At 38.3% G+C, this 19,363-nt stretch overlaps 1 protein-coding gene across 1 annotated transcript in view; it reads left to right on the top strand.

Annotated features, from left to right (window-relative positions):
• Window positions 1-199: 199 nt before the first annotated feature.
• Window positions 200-19,363, top strand: part of LOC135468014 (DNA replication complex GINS protein SLD5-like) — a 28,905-nt gene continuing 9,741 nt past the window's right edge. The window contains exons 1-6 of the mRNA XM_064746013.1: window positions 200-345; window positions 5,526-5,672; window positions 6,815-6,868; window positions 7,601-7,698; window positions 8,130-8,218; window positions 15,854-15,944. Of these exons, the coding sequence (XP_064602083.1) occupies window positions 259-345; window positions 5,526-5,672; window positions 6,815-6,868; window positions 7,601-7,698; window positions 8,130-8,218; window positions 15,854-15,944 (566 nt within the window). The 5' untranslated portion in view covers window positions 200-258. The remainder of the gene's footprint in view (window positions 346-5,525; window positions 5,673-6,814; window positions 6,869-7,600; window positions 7,699-8,129; window positions 8,219-15,853; window positions 15,945-19,363) is intronic.

Raw genomic sequence — 19,363 nt, 5'->3', positions numbered from 1 at the left:
CGAGAACTGATTATATTGATCTTGACGTCTTCAGAATATATTGCCCTTCTCAGCCACCATCTATATTTCACTAGACACACTAGAGGAAACCAAACTTCCTTTCTTGTTAAAAAATATTTTTTTCCGTAATTCTAGATTTAAATCCGGCCAATTAAATCACAGATGCTTGTGATGGCGGGAAATTATGTGATATGGCGAGAAAGGAGAACGAAGCTAACGTGAAACAGATACCAGATTGAAACGTTTTATTAACAGAATATGGCAGATCTCGACAGCTTTCAAGATGAAAGCGACGAAGAGATGGAAGCCATGACACCGGCAGAAGTTTTAGAGAAAATGGAAGAGGTGATATACTAGGCCTTCTATGCTTTTGCTTTGCCTAAGGGGTCACGAAAAATGAACCCGGTATAATGATTGGGTTAACTTGACTAGGTAAGCCTACACTACAGGCACCGAGCGCAGTCAGCACTTTCTCATTTGAATATAGGTCATATCTAAGTCAAATCGTCTAATGCCGTAGGTCGAATCGCCTACAGTCTAAGTCAAGTCGCCTACCAATGTGGGCTATGTTTTGGATATTTTGGATAACTGGTTCCCTCTATGTGCTTTTGTTTGTATTGAGAACTTGTACTTCATTTTTGAAACCTATTTCAGAAAAGCTTCATTTTTACTGCTCAGACTAGCGACCGCGAGTAGTCTCGGAAGCGGTTCTGCAAATGGACAAGTTACCTCCCTTTACGTCAGCTCACCAAGCATGCAGTAAAAAGTCAGATAGAGAATAAATTGACATCTGGATACATATACTGTTTTTATTTTCAATAAAGTACGATTATATATATCTGTTTTAAGCCTCATATGGTTTGGTTCCTAAGACTAAAGCACATTTCAATTCCAGCATCAAAAATTTTTTTGTACTAATGTATATATAAATTTGTCTTACTTCAAAAATACACCATGATAACATATATTTAATACAAAAGATACTCATCATATATTGACAGTTTATGTTATGCACCAGAAATATTTCCATACATGTATCTTTCTTGAACAAATTGTATACAAATGATAAACATGGATTTACATGATAAATACACCCTGATAACAGTTTATTATTTACTACAGGATAATGACGATGTACTGATTTGTGTATCTTAGTCCCTTGCAGGGCCATTTATTAGTTGCTCGGCAGTGATGATGCTGTGTGAATAATTTCTCCATAACTTGAATATCTTTGACTGGTGATCTGTGGTAGCCTTATGCTGAAACTTTGTCAGCTTCCTTTCTAACTGAGAAAAGAACTTCTCAGTCATGTCCTAACCAATGGAAGATCGTGTTAGATTCTAATAAATCCTTTCTGATTATGTCAAAGCCACCTGGATGGTAAACTGTGTGTGGACAATCATAGACTAGAGTGCGTTCCATCTGGACAAACAGTGATGTGGAGAGATGGCGCCACAGAATCAACCACCGGTCATATTCATAATCATTATATAAGAGGACATAATCAGGTAGAGCTATAAGTTCTGGTGCTGTTGCATTTTTCTCTTGCTACTGCTCAAAGGTCGGACGCACAAAATCAGCTGGCAGGACGGGTAGCCGGGTATACCTTGAGAATTTCCTGATCTCCATGATCATTTAAACCCCTAAACAGTTCGGCATTATGTTTAATATCAACCGTTTCCAATAAATGGTAAATTTGCAGCTTGTACAGCTGCAGTTGTTATCTCGATATGAAATGTATAGATATATGTGTAAATGCACTTTCCACATAATTCAAACAGACAAATGGTGTTTGTAAATGTATACATTACCTGAACATAGCATAGAAATAAGAGCATATGTACATACTCCGGCATATAAGCCATACCGATTGAACCCCAAATATAGTGACACTTGCCTCCTGTGGTATAGCCGTTCCTTAATCAGCCGTACTTCAGCACCAGCACCAGGTATTACAGCTCATTATAATTTTCTAAGTGTTCGATTCTAATAAATCCATATAACTATTGTTTTAACCGATTTCAGATTGTTACCGATAATATCTCATGCACAGTGAAATAAAACTGAAGAAACTCGTCTCTTTCTGTGAATATTGCCTTAATGGGCTCGGATAAAAGATAGCTTGTTTACATTGACACACACTTATTCATGTCTTTTGTCCAAGTATTGCTTATTATTTGTCTACCATTTGTTTCAGATTCTCTCTTTTCAAAAGAAACATTAGTATGAAAATATTTTGGTGGCTGAAATTAAAATGTGCTGTAGGAACCAAAGTGTATGTGGCTTAAAAAATGTACATATATTGGTATTATTGTATTTTATTGGAAATAAAAACAGTGTATGATGTCCATTCAGTCTCTATTTTTTGTTCATGCTAGTCGAGCTGACGTAAAGAGAGATAACTTCTTGTCCACTTCCAGAAATCCGCTTCCAAGGCTAATAGCTATCGCTAATCAGAGCAGTAAAAATGGAGTATTCCTGAAATACAGACATCAAAAATGAAACACAAGTTCTCAAAGTAAACAAATGCAGATAAAATGGAACCAGTAATCCAAAATATCCAATACATACATTGTTAGGCGACCTGACTTAGACTGTAGACGATTCAATTTGAGGTACTTGACAATATGACTTAGAAGAGTTGGCTTTGAGACGATATGACTGGATTTCATTTCTGGCAGACACTGTCATCAGTATCAACTTGCTATATTGGACTGGAACCGTTGCAGATGCTGGCTCCTCGACAATAACCTAGCCACTTATCCAACAAATTCCAGGCTTTCCTGGCAAGGACCAGGAGGTGAAAAATAACATGGAGCTAAAGGGGAAAGATACTGAGTTTTTCTGATTTCTAAAGTTTAAAGTACTACAGTAGTATGAACATTTGTGACCAAAAACCGGGTCAAAATTAAAAACTAATAGTCTGCACATGTAGAATGGTGCACTTACCACATATTTAAAGGTTCATTTCACTTTAAATTCATGTTTGGTAACCATAAATTTGGGTTAAACCTTGTCAGATTTTCTCTTCAAATCTCTCGTGGAAACTTGCCGTATTTGCCCACATTAAAAAAAAATGTGCTTCTCACAGAACTTGAGGACCTCAATGTCAGATCTAACTACAAAAAAGCAGCCTTTTTTTGAAGTAAGTAACTTACTGAGAAAGGGGCTAAGGGTATACAAAATCATTTTTGTTACCATGATCAGGCCTGTAAGTCATAACCCAGGAGGGGTTTCAGATTAAATTGTAAATAAAGTTCAGATCAGATTGACATTGTTGTTGCAGCACGTTACACAAGGTAATTTTATTTTGAATGATACAAGCGATGTTTTTTTGAGAGAAATAAACTATAATTTGTAATGGGTTTGAGAGTGATTACCTAGCTGAAAGGTATTACATAACCAGCGACAACAAAGAAAAAGATCACGTGGTCGGGTACATGTAGAGCCTTTTGCACCTGGCCTCGGATGCAGGTGGGGCCAGAACAGGTAGGTTGGATAAGCCAACTGCAGGACAATGAAACTATCGTATCTGGAGGTTAGTCACATTCTGATCACTTTTCCAGAAAACAATTGTTACCTAAAAGCTATCTTTTTCATTATTCATGCTAAAATCTTATTCAAGACCTATCTCGCCTGGGTTGAATTGGGTTTGTTTTCATCTCCAGTGTTTCAGTCACTTGATTAAAGAGTGTGCTGATGATTGGCTGAGAGCAGCTAGGACATCACATCAAAACCCATGAATAAGCCGTGTCTGCATTTCAGGAATCTTGTGAGTTCACACAGGTTGAGAAGAGACAGGGAGGGGGGCTCGTGACCCAGGTGTGATTTTACGGCAGCTGCTAATGGCACCATTTGACCGACAGACCAGAGTGTGAGAGATGTGTATTGAGTCTACCATAAAATGTGACATTTTAGCTGCATTAGTTTGCGAGAGCCCCAACCCTATCTCGTCCATTTGTGCTTGACCTCGCAGGATTCCTGAAATGCTGACTCGGCTTACACTACCTGGTTCAAAGCTGGAAGTTCATCTCCACACCTCTCAGTTTAGTTTTAGACTGCTGTGACCTTAGAGTTGACAAAATTTTGTTTGGCCGAGAATGACCCCAAAACTTGATGCAGTTACATGCTCTTTCAAATATGTCGAGGCTGTCAGTACAACGGATGTCTTTGAGCATTACCAAAGAATCTCAGGGTCCACATGGCCTGGGAAATAGCCGATAAACATTGTGCTTGCCATAAATTGACAGATGGAAAGAAAAGGAATGTTAGTGTGTCCATAATGGAGGCCATGGAGACGTGTTTGATGGGTAATTTGTGTCTCAAAGTGCCATGGGAACTGCATCAGGTTTTTAAATAGAGTGCAATGTGACATTGGTATGAGAAAAAGAAAATTTTGCCAATCCTAACATCAGAGCAATGTTGGAATTCGTTCGAGTTAGGCCGAACCCCGCTACAACTGCGCTCAGTGTGAAGCAGACACACTGGGGAAGCCCGTTTCTTTATGTCCTCCACTCTCTGACCTGAACCGGCCGTCACCTGCATAAATCCACTTTTGTTCACTGTACCATATACACCAGCAGCAAAAACGAAAAGGTACATCATACAGAATTTGGAGATTCGTGAATTGTGATGATGACAAATTGGTGGCTGGCAACATGTTCACGTAAGCAAGTTGGAGATATTTCGCTCCTCGTGTGTTACATCAGTGACATGGGGAAAATATGAAAAGGGAGGGGTCTTCCCCAGTGTTTCTGCTTCATGCAGAGCGCAGTTGTGGCAAGGTCCGGCCAAAATTAAGAGTTGCAGGGACAAACTTTAAGCTTTGAACTGTGTGGCATTTGTCTATTGTCAAGAAATATTTGAACTTCCACTTCCTTTCCATCCATGGCAATCAAACTCGCCTCCTTTCTATTTCTGTGTCATTTACCTTTTGTTATTGGCTGCAGCTAAATAAGTTTGATGTCCCCCAAATGTTTTGATCAAACATCAGAAAGTCAATTTTACTATGATATAGTAACCTTTGACCTTGCGACGTTATGGCAGTCAGTCGCTGAAGACAGTGGGCTTTTGGCTATGCTAACAACACAGGTTCTAGGAGACAGAATTGCTGTTCTTTTACAACTGATTTCAAGGTCACATCATGGGGATGTGTGTGACTGCAATAACGCAACGCAGAATTCTGTAATGGTACACACCTGACCAAAAAATGGACACAAATTTAGAAAATATGCTCACACATTGGTTATGGAGGATTTGTCAGCCTGCAAGACGTCATCCAGGTAGGCCTGTCTGACAAGCAAAAAACACAAAAATGATTTGTTTGTGTCATTAAGGATGCAAGCTTCACAAAAGTGCAAATTATTTCTCTACACTCTTCAATTCTCTCAGAATATTTCACACCATTGGTTGAAGAGCCAGTTGAAAAGGTTGAAGAACTAGGGTATGTCACTTATTGAAATTTCTTGAGAATCTGTATTTTGTATTTCCATATTAGGCTTTTATTAATGTCTTATTTCTTGCAGGCATGGTTGAATGAAAAATTTGCCCCTGAGCTGTTAGATTCTAAAACAGAACTGGTTGAGTGCATGTTGGAGCAGCTTAAGGAAATGGAAGAAAATATCAAGAGAGCTAAGAAGGGTGATTTCAAAGTCAGTATTCACAGACTAGAGGTAAGAGCCACAAACTTCATTGCATTTGTCATTTTCTGTTCAGGTAGTGAAAATATAACGACACAAATTTATTTTCATTTATGCTTTACTGGATGAAATATCATCCAAAAAACTAATTTTAGGATTTTGAAGTTATGTAATTTCAATTGCCTGTAGATTGAAAAACATGAGAGCTAGAAATATGTAAATTGCACCAAATTGTATCTTAAAATATGATTTTACCATTTTAAGCTGCGGTCAACAATGTTCTTGCTAAAGGTGGTTCAGTGACATCATCCATGTAACCTTGGCTTAGATACAGATAGTAGTAGTGCTGAATACATTTCTTTCCCAGTTTTTTTTTTAACTTTTGGACAAGTAAAGATTTGAATATGTTGATCATTAGATGGACTAACTGAAAAATGAAACTGAATATTACTGCTATGTTACATGCAAATTGGCTAAAACGAGCAGACCTAGGTGTCTAAAAATGTGAGAAGAATTAGAATAGACAGTAACATGTTTGTGCTGTTTAACTGAATGGAGAAGAAAATTTAAATATCAATCAAATACCTTTGAAAAGAGGATGCATTTCCTCGTGGGTTTCAAGCCATAAAAAATATTCTAATATTTAGCTCGAGGTGATAAATTAAAGTCCACACCAACATCTGCTGTGGGCGACTCCATTTGCATAAGAACTAGTCCTGAAGTCTTCTGTGTTAGGAGGAGAATTGCCGTCGGAAACCGCTGAAGTGCAGCTTGTACATTTTCGGAAGAACTCTTCTTCCCAGTAGGTAGTGAACTGTACAGTTAGTTTTCCGCTTGACGATCGGGAAACCGAAATGTTGGACATAGGTTCCGAGTTTACACGAACAAGCTGACAGTTTTAAAGACTCTCATTGGCTGAGAGGCAACACACCCCCAGCATAAATTACAGGGTGTTAAAGATGGAGGATGCGATGGACTCAGCGATTTATGCCAGCTTTGCCGTGTTCAGGCTTTACGTGTATGGCAAGGAAAAATCGCGGGCACCACCAGACAGAAAAAAATGTGCTCTCTTTAGCTTATATTGTCATGTTTTTAAGCTTTCTTCTCCTTTAATATATCTTGGTGATCAACTATTACAACATTTTCATGTCACCAACTGCTTTCAACCTTTTCAGATTGACCGCATCCGTTACATTTTGAGCAGTTATTTGAGAAGGAGACTTGAAAAAGTAAGTGGTTCCTGAGCACCTGTAGCATTACTGTAAATGACCTGTAAATTTTGATCTTAATTAATGATTAAGTTGCTCATCTTGTCTGAATCTGAGTGTCTGAGAGTTCTATTAATCTTGGAAAGGTCTTTAATTTGAAAATTGTTTGCAGGAAAGTACGGTTATATCTTACAAGAAAAATTTACAAAACAAGTTTAGTACCAAAAGGAATATTTTCTGACTTTTATTGTTCCCTAAAATGCTCTTTTTAGAGCAGTTTTCAACTGAAATGTGACATCTCATATTTTCTTCAAGCCAACATATAAATAGCACACATGACCATCACTTCTTCAAAATTATTTTTGTCAGCAAAACATTTTTTCATTATTGTAACTTTCTGACATAATTCTACACAGAAAAAAAACAGTGTAGATATGAATATTTAAAGAAACTGTTATTTGTTTTGTTTTCTTGTTCAGGTACAGATAAGTTTGGATATCCATCGCACAACAAGACCCCAACATTCATTCCAAAGTTATGCTGTATTTCACAATTAACTGATTTGCATTCTGTCTTTTAAAGGGAGATAACTCCCACAGGAATCTTAGTGTTACTGAAAAAAGAGCCATAGGACTCAGCAGTTGTAAAATAATTGGCTATGTGTTTTATTTGCAGGTGTTGACAAGAACATGATGATAGATATCAAATGAGAGCATATAATCTTAGAAAAGCTATTTGTTTGACACATTTCAGATAGAAAAGTTTACAGTTCACACATTGGAGGCAGAAAAAGATCGGAGTTCTGATGATAATGCATTGATGTCCCCAGCTGAGTTTAAATTTGCCAGCGAGTGAGTAACTCTATCTCCCACCCAAGGGTGAGGCTGACTGTAATTAGTCTGCGTCTGTAAATTTATGAGCAATTTGTCTGGAAACCGTCCAAAGTTAGGTGTTTTAAAATGTAGAGTTTGGCATTGGTTTCAACTAACAAATGTCACTGCGTCTTGACACAGCGTTTTTCCTGCTTTGACATCGAATTATCCAGATTTGCAACCTAAATTTGGTAATATGCTTATAATTATAATTAGTGTGTGTAAAATGCAAAAGCATATTCCAAGTCACTAACCAGAGAAACTGTAACCAGCTTGATCTTTTCTTAATGCTATTTATAATGCTATTCTCCATCAGATGTACAGCATAGTTTTTGTAATTGTACTTATGAAGTGGAAGAATGCTAACAGCTTACCCATTACATATAAACAAAGATTTTCAATTACTGCAGGTATGCACAGAATATGGAATCTCACTTCAAAAAGATTGTATTAAGACATCTACCCGATAACCTGCAGGCTATGGACCCCACAGAGACAGGTGAGTTGTATTGAGACATCCACCTGACAACATGCATGTCATGGACCCCACAAAGACAGGTGAGTTGTATTGAAACATCTAGCTGTCAACCTGTATGCCATGGACCCCACAAAGACAGGTGTGTTGTCTAAAGACATCTACCTGTCAGCCTACATGTCATGGACCCCTCAGAGACAGGTGAGTTGTATTGAAACATCTAGCTGTCAACCTACATGTCATGGACCCCACAGAGACAGGTGAGTTGTATTGAAACATCTAGCTGTCAACCTGTATGCCATGGACCCCACAAAGACAGGTGAGTTGTATTGAAACATCTACCTGTCAACCTGTATGCCATGGACCCCACAAAGACAGGTGTGTTGTCTAAAGACATCTACCTGTCAACCTGTATGCCATGGACCCAACAAAGACAGGTGTGTTGTCTAAAGACATCTACCTCGTTCTGTATGCCATGAATGCCACAAAGACAGGTGAGTTGTATTGAGACATCTACCCGTCAACCAGGATGCCATGGACCCCACAAAGACAGGTGTGTTGTCTAAAGACATCTACCTGTCGTCCTGCATGCCATGGACCCCTTAGACAGGTGTGTTGTCTTTAGACATCTACCCTTCATCCTGGATGCCATGGACCCCATGAAGACAGGTGTGTTGTCTAAAGACATCTACCTGTCATCCTGCATGCCATGGACCCCTTAGACAGGTGTGTTGTCTAAAGACATCTACCTGTCAACCTGTAAGCCATGAACCCCTCATAGACAGGTGAGTTGTTTTGAGATCTTTGATTTACCTAGAACAAAAGAAAGCCCCGGCCCAGCAGTGATAACTTACTGACGCAATATCTGCTCTCACAACTTTCCAGTACAAAAAACTGATAGCATTTATCTTGCTTGCGATATGTATATGGTTGTGTTGGTAAACCTCGTTCTTATTTTATGCACAAATATTTTGAATTAATGCAGAGCTGTTTTTTCATCATCTTTCCGTTAAACAAAATTATTAAAGTTTGATGAACCAGAGGTCGTAGACCTTTCACATGGTGAAACGCAGTAGGTCATGTCATGCGAACTAATTAATGTAGAACATGGTACTTGAGGTGGGTGTACATGAAGGCAGACCACCACAATGCCTTAGTCACTCCCATCACTCCCACAGATTCCTCCATTATGATACCTGTGCCCTCAGGCTATAGTAGCTACCTGTAACCATATATGTCCTCAGGGTAGGGTGACCTAGCGTTAAAAACTGGTGTGCACAAGTGTATAAGTGGGGTTGGCACAGAGAACATGACCACTCTCATTGAGTGAGTACAGTATCTTAACATTGGGTGTCAGTTTTTACTACATGTCAAACATACCCGTGATTTGATGAGGGTTAGTGTTCATGTATATTTTGTAATACAGATTGTCATCTAATATCAGTCAGTGCTTGTTTCTCATGGGAATGTTTTCAATATTAAATATTTTAAGAATGCATGCTGCAGTTATTCAACCTTTTTGCTTGCTTGCAAGGTGTTATTCTAAAGGCATTAATTTGTTTAGACTGATAAAATTATGTGTCTTTTGTGAAGCCTTGGAATTGGCCAATCCAATCAATGTAGCTTTGTCTCCAAATAAAAATGTACTTATATTACAATGAAAATTGCTCTTTTATATGGTTGAAGAATGAGGGTACATGTAATTTTATTCTCTATCTGTGCAGTTTAAACTGAATCTAGTGGCTTTTGTTGACAAATTTGAATATAGGGTGACCCTGTATGTTTATTCAGGCCAAATGTAGGTCAAGCATTGGATGTCTTACCATAATATGACCTTGACATGACTTTAGGCCACACAACAGGACACATTGACCTGGAAAGTTCTGTCCATTTGTGAGAAATACCAGTACCACATTAAACATTTAACAAGCTTTTTGTACAAAAATATCCTCAGTGATCTCTAGAATAGAAGCAAGAGCTTGTGCACTGATTATTGGCCTGGTTACATCACTACAAGTCTTACGAACCTAGGCTCATCCTCAGGTTATATATATATAGATATATGTACATATATATATACATATAGGTTTGTGCGTATGTATCAGCTGATAACATTGCAAGCTGCTGCGGGATGTGCCCATACTCTCACTGTGTTGGCAAATTAGACAGCCTTTGTACAGTAAATGATCTAAAATTTTGCCTCTCCAAAAATCACTTTTTCAGAGGCAAATAAATGTATTACATTACTTTTGGTGCTGAAACTTGAAGTTTCCCAGGGATATCATCCTACCTTTCTGAAGAAAAAAAAAGATGTCAATACACTATTCTTAGGACATCAAGAACTCTCAGAATATGGTGGAATGAGTAGCTTATAAAGTCATAGACGACATTTTAGGCTGTTGACTATATTACGTAAGCAGGCTTAGTGTCGAAGTGAAGATGATCATAGTGTATCTTTATGAGTGTGTTTGTGCAAGATTACACCACCCAATCAAGCCTGGAGTTTTTAGATGGAACAACACTCAACAGCTGGTAAACACGAGCTTGATAGTTCAATCCCAAATGGGTTCCATGGCTTCCGCCCAAAGGCTATAAAAGAGACAATCTTGGAACTTCCTGTTTTGGTGCTTAGGGGAAATTGATAGACCAACTACTGGATGGACAAGTGTCAGTAAATACTCTGAGTGGGTTAGGTGATGTGTTTGGTGTCTTGGCATGGTGTTTTAATGAGATAGTACTAGGAATAAATCTATGTTGACATCGAGAGTGGCCTGTCACATTAGACAACTAAAATAGCACCCATGACTAAGTTGCACATTTTGCCAGAGTCTGAAAGCTCTTTTGATCTTGGAAAAACTATGTTGAGGTTTATTTGGAAGGTAGAATGATGTCATCATCTGTAAAAATGTAATTTCATAAGTTTCAACATAAAATGAGATATTTTCTGACATTTATCTGTCGCTAAAAATGCCCTGTTTGGGTGAAATTTTAAGGTCATTTACCATACATGTAATGATAATCACAGCATTAAACCATAGCAAAGAAACCTGATTTAACAAACAGAAGTAAAGATTTTGTAACAGGGATATCTTGTAAATGCATTTGGCTCTTAAAACAAGTACTAGTGTTTTTTCTCTATCTAATGATATATATAAACAGCACCTTTATGTATGTTACCAGTAGTTCTTGCTAACTGGTTACAAGGAAGGACCTAATAATTTCTTACTTGGATTATTACAGTTTGCTACAGATCATCCTGGCCTGATTCTGAAACAAGGGCATAGGATTTCCGCTTTCCAACACACATCAAGGTGAATTCATGGGTTAAAAAAAAAAGACACGTAGCCTTTGGTATTAGCTGTTACGGATACTGTAAGTGTTTGTATCTCAGCCAGTTATCTTCACACTGTGGCAAGTGCTGGTGTTATATTCAGCACTGTGTAGTGGTTTGCGCACAGTATCTGCGGCTGATTCCTATTAGGTGTGTATACCATGCTGAAGTAGCTTGTACTAAACGCCAACAGGCACCTGTGAGTCACTGTTAGGAAATAGTTACCTCTTCAAGCATTCGGGTAGCAGAAATGTTTGCCTGGAGTCTTATTGTGCCGATAGCATCCACTCATGAATCACGTGAAGAAAGTAAATGTAATTACTTTATTGGTGTGTAATACATTTTAAAAATAAACCCAGAATAAACAGTGACAAGATGTGGATTTCATTCTGCCACATCATTGGCCAGGGGATAATAGACCACAAACTGACTTGAGCCCTTGAGCGTCCTATTTTGAAAATTAATTGGACATACACGTCAAAGTTGTCAACATTATAGCTTTTGTGCACTGTGTAAAGTGACTTTAACTGATGTGTAAAATCATCAAGCCTTTCTTTAATGTAGGGCAGTGGTAGATAGATTTGTAGCTAGATAAAATGGCAGAGGGGGTTATGACACCAGCACGGGGCAGTGACCCAGGAGCCTCCCACCAGTGTGATTGCTGTGAGTTCAAACCAGCTTATGTTGGTTTCCTCTCCAGCCATACAGCAACCTGTTGACGGTCATGGGTTTCCCCCAGGCTCTGCACGGTTTCCTCCTACCATAATGCTGACCGCCGTCGTATAAGTGAAATATTCTTGAGTAAATAAATAAATAAATAAATCTTCAGAAAATGACACTAACGGATAAAAGTTAAGTATAAAACTTTCAAATTCACTACCAAATTTCTTTTTTTATTTCTTAAAATGTTATAGTCTTTTATCTAGTATTAAAACTAAGAATAATTTAATGTTTTCATAAAATTTAAATGCAGACTTCAGGGAAATTTCTGGATAAAACCCTGGTACATGTAGCTTGGCTGCAAATGTAGACTGTAACTTATTTGGACTCGTCAATGATTCAGTGCGAATGTCCGATGTAATACAGATTATAAGGGACAGGGTAGTGTGACATAGCTTAGGTACAGAAATGAATTGGCTGCCTTGGCAGACAACCCAGCCACTGTTTTATATGTCAAGGTTAATGCTCAGCTGAGACGAACTTTGAGGCTCAGCTCTATTAAGGGATGTTGCCAGTTGTTGTACCAGGTTACTTTTGATTTATGACCATGCCACTGTATAAAGTCTTGCCAAGGCCAACTACATGTGTGTGATGCATGCCTTTATTGCTCAGTTTTATCTCCCCAGGCCTTACTTCTGAAAAAGACAAGTATATGTACGTGCATGCTTTGGTCAGTGAAGCTATGTGCTTGAATATAGCTCCTGCTGGTTCAGCTGTTGCTTAAACTTACATGTAGCCCCAGCACTGTGAGCTGTAGCTCATCTCTTGCAGGTCCAGCTGTAGCACACCTCCTGCAGGTTCAGCTGTAGCATACATGTAGTCCCCGCAGTTTCAGCTGTAGCACAGCTCCTGCAGGTTCAGCTGTAGCTTAGCTCTTACAGGTTCAGCTGTAGCATAGCCCCTGCAGGTTCAGCTATAGCTTAGCTCTTGCAGGTTTAGCTGTAGCATAGCCCCTTCAGGTTCAGCTGCTACAGGTTAACCTATAGGCTAAGTTGTAGCAGGAGGTAATTCAGCTTCCTGTCAAGAGCTGCATCACAAATGAAGTATGATTAAGTGACATTCACTAAACACTCCAAACTCTGTACATTCTTCTTTCTTTTATTAATCTGAACTGTGCGTAGCTCCAAATTCTGCTGCTTCTACCTTCTAACTTTCATGCAGTGTCACCCTAACTCTCGTGATAGATGTTAGGCAATGAGTCCCTTTAATCATAACACTAGCTTTTTTTTGTCTCTTTGAGTTGTAAGTGGTCACCGTCCATGTTGACCAAGATGTTTAGACATTTTCCCTGGGTAATTTGAAATGTATGATAATTTTACATTGATTAAAAGGAAATGTAGAGGTAGTTTTGGGTGATTTCATTATTTTGGATATGGAAAGAAGAAACCGAGGTATAAGATCAGCGGCCATGGCAGGTTCTTATACACTGCCAACCTTTTGCCTTAAAGCCGCAGCTGAAGCTGTGAGTTTTAGGTTGATTAACTTCCTGCTTGACACCACAATGTAGCCACTTTACCACTGGACAGGGTGCAGCAGTGTCCTTCTCAGTTCTGAACGCATAAACCCAACCCCCATGGCATCAGTAAATTAGTCTTGAGTGTGACAAAAATAAAAACATCAGACAAATAAGTAATCCGGAAGACAGCCCGAGGGTACAGACCTCTGTAACAGTTTAATACACAAATTCCCCACTACAGACAAGAAAACAGGACTTTGCATTTGTGTCATATCTGACCATTCTGAAGAGTTGTTTAAATAATTCCAGGTAAGAATCCCCACCAAAATGTAATATATTACATGGGGCTTGTGCACAGAGTTACATCAAAATCGGTGGACAACTTTTTCTTTTTTTGCTCAGAGAGAGACTTCTGGCAGTTGTAAAGGGACGTTAAAGTATTGCTATATTCAAATCCTCTGAATCGGCATCAAACTTCTGTGTATTGGTGCTTGTGACTAGGTGAAGGTGTGCACAAAGTTTCTTCAAAATCTCTGCATATAACTTTTTCCGTAAAGTTATTGACATTTGGTTTAACAATGATCAAGAATTGTTTAAAATTTCTCGCATCTGTACCCAGCTCCAGGACACCACCAAAATTTAATCAAAGCCAATTTGCTGACCAAATATTGCCCAAATTCATCCATAGCCTTTTGGTAAAGCTACTAGCGTTCAGCCAAAGACGCCGACAAAAACATGACATCTTTTAGCAGAAGGTAATAATAAAATCACTACTGTTTGTTCATGTAAGACTTTCACACACTTATCCAGTGCAATCAAGACTGATGATCAGTAGGCTTATCCTAAGAGATCTATTCTCTATTTGACACTGCCAGAGATCTTCGAGGTTTCCAATTTCACAGTGTGCATTAACCCTTGTGGGTTAATACCTAATATATCTTATTTGATTGGTCTGTTGGGCACCTCAGTTAATCCTTAGACAGGTATATTGAAGAAATGATCAAGGCAGCCTTTGTTCATTCATAGGTTATTTCTAGCCACCCGATACGGCTATCACACGCAATATTGTCAGGGTAGACTGTAATCTGTTTTTTTCTTGTAAGACAGTAAATGGTAGTAAACACATAGTGCAGACAGCCCTCCGACCACCTTGGGGTGACCTTAACCTGATAAATGAGCACAGATTATCTGCACTGTCAGCTGTAGCTCAGATGAATATACCTCACATAAACCTGTCGTACCTGAACTTTGGAACTATTTACAACAACATGTATTTTATGTTTTGCCTGTTTGTTTTTCAAGGCTGTGCATTACTAAGTTGTTAAGATTTTGTAAGGAGTAATGTTACAGTAAGATAATAAATGTTTGTTTGGGTATTGAGATGTGTTTAATACTTGTACCAAGGTTCAGTCTTCAGGAGGCCTCTGTGGCTGAGGGGGTTAGCACGCCAGCCTGGCGTAATGAGTCACATCGATGCAGTTGCGGTGAGTTCAAGTCCAGCTCATGCCGACTTCCTCTCCGGCCATACGTGGAACATCAGCCAGCTACCCGCATATGGTCGTAGGTTTCCCCCAAGCTCTGCTCGGTTTCCTCCCACCATAATGCTGGTCGTCATCGTAAATATTCTTGAGTAGGGCATAGAAAACCAATCAAATAAATAAATTCAGTCTTCAGTCTGCAGAATGAATGCATATACTGACCTCTATTATGATTAAGGCAGTGCAAACTGTTTGTCCTTCACAACAGGTATAAAGCAGTACTGACATAAAACAAATATCCAAACAATACATGTAACAGTTGACTTATTCAGATTCAAATGTTGAAATAAATTATTTTGAAATAAAAATAATAATTTGTTTAGTTTCAATTTTTTCAGTATATATTTGCAGTTCAAAGGAAAATTCAACAAAAACTTTCTTATTTTCTTTTTTAAGCTTTTTTTTTTATAAATGACAAACTAAATTTACATCTCCTGAAAATGGAATATTAAATGAAATTTTAAATATTATAGAATTCAGTAAGATATATTTAGCATTTTCTGACCTGTAAATAAAGCCTTAAGAGACAGCCAGTTAACTAATTCTTTTTCATCAGGGTATATTTTCAGACTGTCTAGCTGCTTTCCTCACACTCTTGTTTTGTTTGTCAACAGCTCCGAGGCCGAACCTGGATAGCTACGTGTTCTTAAGGGTGAATGAGAAGACAGACGGAGTTTTGGTGGAGGAGGAGACACTGGAGGCTGGGTAAGTCTACACATCACCCATGACATCCATACTGTATTTCACCTAAAATTTTGGCCATGTTTTAACAGTCGACTAAATTGCACATTCTTTATGATTTTTGCTGAAAGTTGCAGAGCTGATCTAACAAATGTGTTTTCAGGTGTTTTTAGGAAGGTGGCATCGTATCTTACTCTGCGGAGTATCTTGGCCATTGTTCCTGCTGAAGACATATTTACATGATCTATAACAGGGGAATCATAAAAACATCAAACAGGCAGAATGAAAAGGTGGATTTTCACTTTTATTTTGAATCCATTTTTGAATTTTTCAGGGATGCCTCACCCCTAAAATACTAAATAAAACTTGTGTCGCCATATTGGCCCCAAAAGGGGAATTTTTAGGGTAAATACAGTATCTGTCTTTATATAAACATAACCAAAATAAAAATAGGGTGCAAGTTAACATTTGCTCTCTCTATTAGGGTAAGAAAATCAAGATGTTCATGTATATATGCATTCTGTAAATTAGCATTGTCTGTCTGGACCAAAGTTTACCTTGTCTGGCGTTAAACTCATTCTCTTCTTCTCAGGCAATTGCTGTGTATGTATAGTGTATGTTTGTGAATATCATGATCAAGGATCTCGCCTGTAATCTTCTAATATGGTAATGGGCGTAGATCACAGCCAAAGAGCCAGGTTAAAATAGTGGTATTGAAGAAAATGAAGCAGTATATGCATTAACCGGGCAAAACTCCAATAAAGTATTGTCACCAAGACATTCTCTGTTCCTCTGTCAATTTTTTTCGCATTCTATAGTCTTTATGACCAGTAAATCCAAGATAATTCACAGTTATGACTGACGCTTACATGCTGTGTTGATATTGGGACCAAATAAATGGGGGTGTTCCTCCACGCACATGTATGGTTGATCTTTCACGACGTCACTATGGTTTGATCAGCTGGCTGTCAGTTTTGACGGACAGAAATGACTGCAGAGACACGAAGTTGCAATTAACTGAAGACTACAGAGCAAAGTGACGGAGCCCACAGTTTGTGCAAACTGTTAGATTAAGTTTGCAGTGATAAAGGGGAGCTATTTTCCCCATCCGTTCCTTTTAATTTCACGGAAAAGTTAACCACTGCTGTGCGTGCGCGCCTCTCAGACTCCTATTTCAAAACATGTTGCGACCTGCTAAATATGAGCCTATTTTTGACTTCGGCTAAAATTTTCAGGAGAATGGTGACGTAAAGGCAAATAAAGACGAATCTGACATGCATGCATTGAAATTGAACGAGGATGTACCTCTTTTGTAAGAATTATACCGAAATCGGGTACACATAGCTCTCGGACTAAGGGTGGCCCTGCATATCAGTATATTTAGCCACAACACAAAACATGATGAAAATTTGCACCCAAAAGAGATCTCATAGTATGACAAATTCTTGAATGTGGCATTAAGCAACAAACAGTTGAATAAATAAAGAGGTCTTATATAAATTTTCATACTAAAATTATACATACTGTCATGTGAAACTCATGGAAGTGAGGAATGCCACAACTCCACCCCCACTCCACCCGCACTCCCCCCCCCCCCCCCCCCCCCAACCCGCCAAACATACACACACATCACATATACACCTTTCCAACATTTCTCTTCAACTCAACATTTCTCCCAAGACTCATCAGGATAAGCTGGATATTTATACAACACAATTTGGCATATCTTAATCAGAAAACAAAAAATTTTGTGCTATTACTTCACAAACTCAAAGATGCACAATGAATGCATTACTCACCTACACAGTATTTCATTGTAATATGAATTTCTCTGATTTCATTATTAACTTGAAGACATGAACTTACATAGAACAATCAATGCATTATGTGCGGTCACGAAATACTTGTTTGAAAGCACTCGGGCAAAGCATGCTTGTCTTAGAATGGCATTGTTCTTACTGTGTTTTATCTGCCATAGTGCTGTGACTTAGTGCAGAGTAGGTGGCTATATGTAGGGTTCTTTTAAAAATGTCATATTTTATTTGTCAGCAGAATTTAATGCAGTCGATTTAATAATGGATTATTCTCCTCTGGGCGACAAAGGCTGTAGGTACAATAGAGCATGTTATTTTTTGGCTTTAAGTTATTTCTTTAATGTAGTTGATTCATGACCTTATATTTGTTATGGTATTTTAGTGGTATTGGATCTGGTTTTGTAGAAATTAGATAACAGTTATTTGATGAGAAACAGTTCTCAGCTCTTCCATGTTACAAACATATAATAACCAGCACCCAGAAATCTGTTCACCTCCACCAAATCATGAGGGATTATTCTCAAGAGTTCTATTGATCATACAAATGTTTTCAAAGTAGAATCATATCCTACAACAAAAATGTAAGATTCAGCACCAAAAGTAACATTTTATTTGCTCAAAAAAAAATGCTCTTTTTAGTGTGAATTTCTTGGTCCTGTTGTTAATCAGTGAGGATGTAAATGGCAGAAGCAGTAAAACTAATTTTCTTGTTTCCTTTGATATAACAGCGTGTATAAAGTTATGACTTCAAAATGTACGTGTATGTACAGTATATGTGTGCTGAGCCATACTTGATTCATGTTTGTTACATGGAGTATAAGAGAATCTTGTATTGATGGAGCAACCAGACTCTTATCATGTGCTGGCTTCCTGTCTGGCCAGCAACCTGCAGATGGCTGTGGGTTTTCCCCAGGCTGTGATCGGTTTCCTGCCACCATAATGCTAGCTGCTGTCACATAAGTGAAATGTTCTAGAGTACAGCGTAAAATACCAATCAAATAAATAAATCCTGTCAGCTTAATACAGATAGAGAGTTTTACCTGAAGAGCTAGGACATGTATGTATGTATGTATGATGATGCTGTTACTTATCTAAAAGACAAGGTTTTGGGTTGTTTTCTAGGGTAAACCACATACATGGATGTGTTTTAACACAGGCTATAATTAAGAATGTACCCTAAATGACCATGAATTTCGTCCATGACTAACTTTGCGATTCTTCCTGATTCTGAGAGTTTTTTGAGGCTTGATTGGAACATGGGATGATATTCTGGTGGAACATTGTAACTTTCAGCACCAGGAATAATATTTTGTGACATTTTTTTTCTCTCTAAAAATGCACCTTTGTGGGCTAAATTTTAGATTATTTAGGGTACACATGAACTTTGTACATCATTCAGAAATGATGAAAGTTTTTTCCTGCATGTTTGTGACTGTCTCACATACACTGTGTCTTCAGAACTTCAGGCAGTTCTATTGATCACAGAGTCACATTTTTATCCCTCCTTCCCCTCAAGGTATTGTTGTGATTTTTAATACTGTGCATGCTGATTTTCATTTCCTCTCACTCTTTTTCTACGCCTAATTATCCTCTTACGTGTATGTTTATGAAATATGATTCGCTCTGCAC

The sequence above is a fragment of the Liolophura sinensis genome, chromosome 6 (assembly GCF_032854445.1).
Source record: "Liolophura sinensis isolate JHLJ2023 chromosome 6, CUHK_Ljap_v2, whole genome shotgun sequence".
Lineage (NCBI taxonomy): Eukaryota > Metazoa > Mollusca > Polyplacophora > Chitonida > Chitonidae > Liolophura > Liolophura sinensis.
This window is presented reverse-complemented; position numbering and strand designations above follow the sequence as displayed.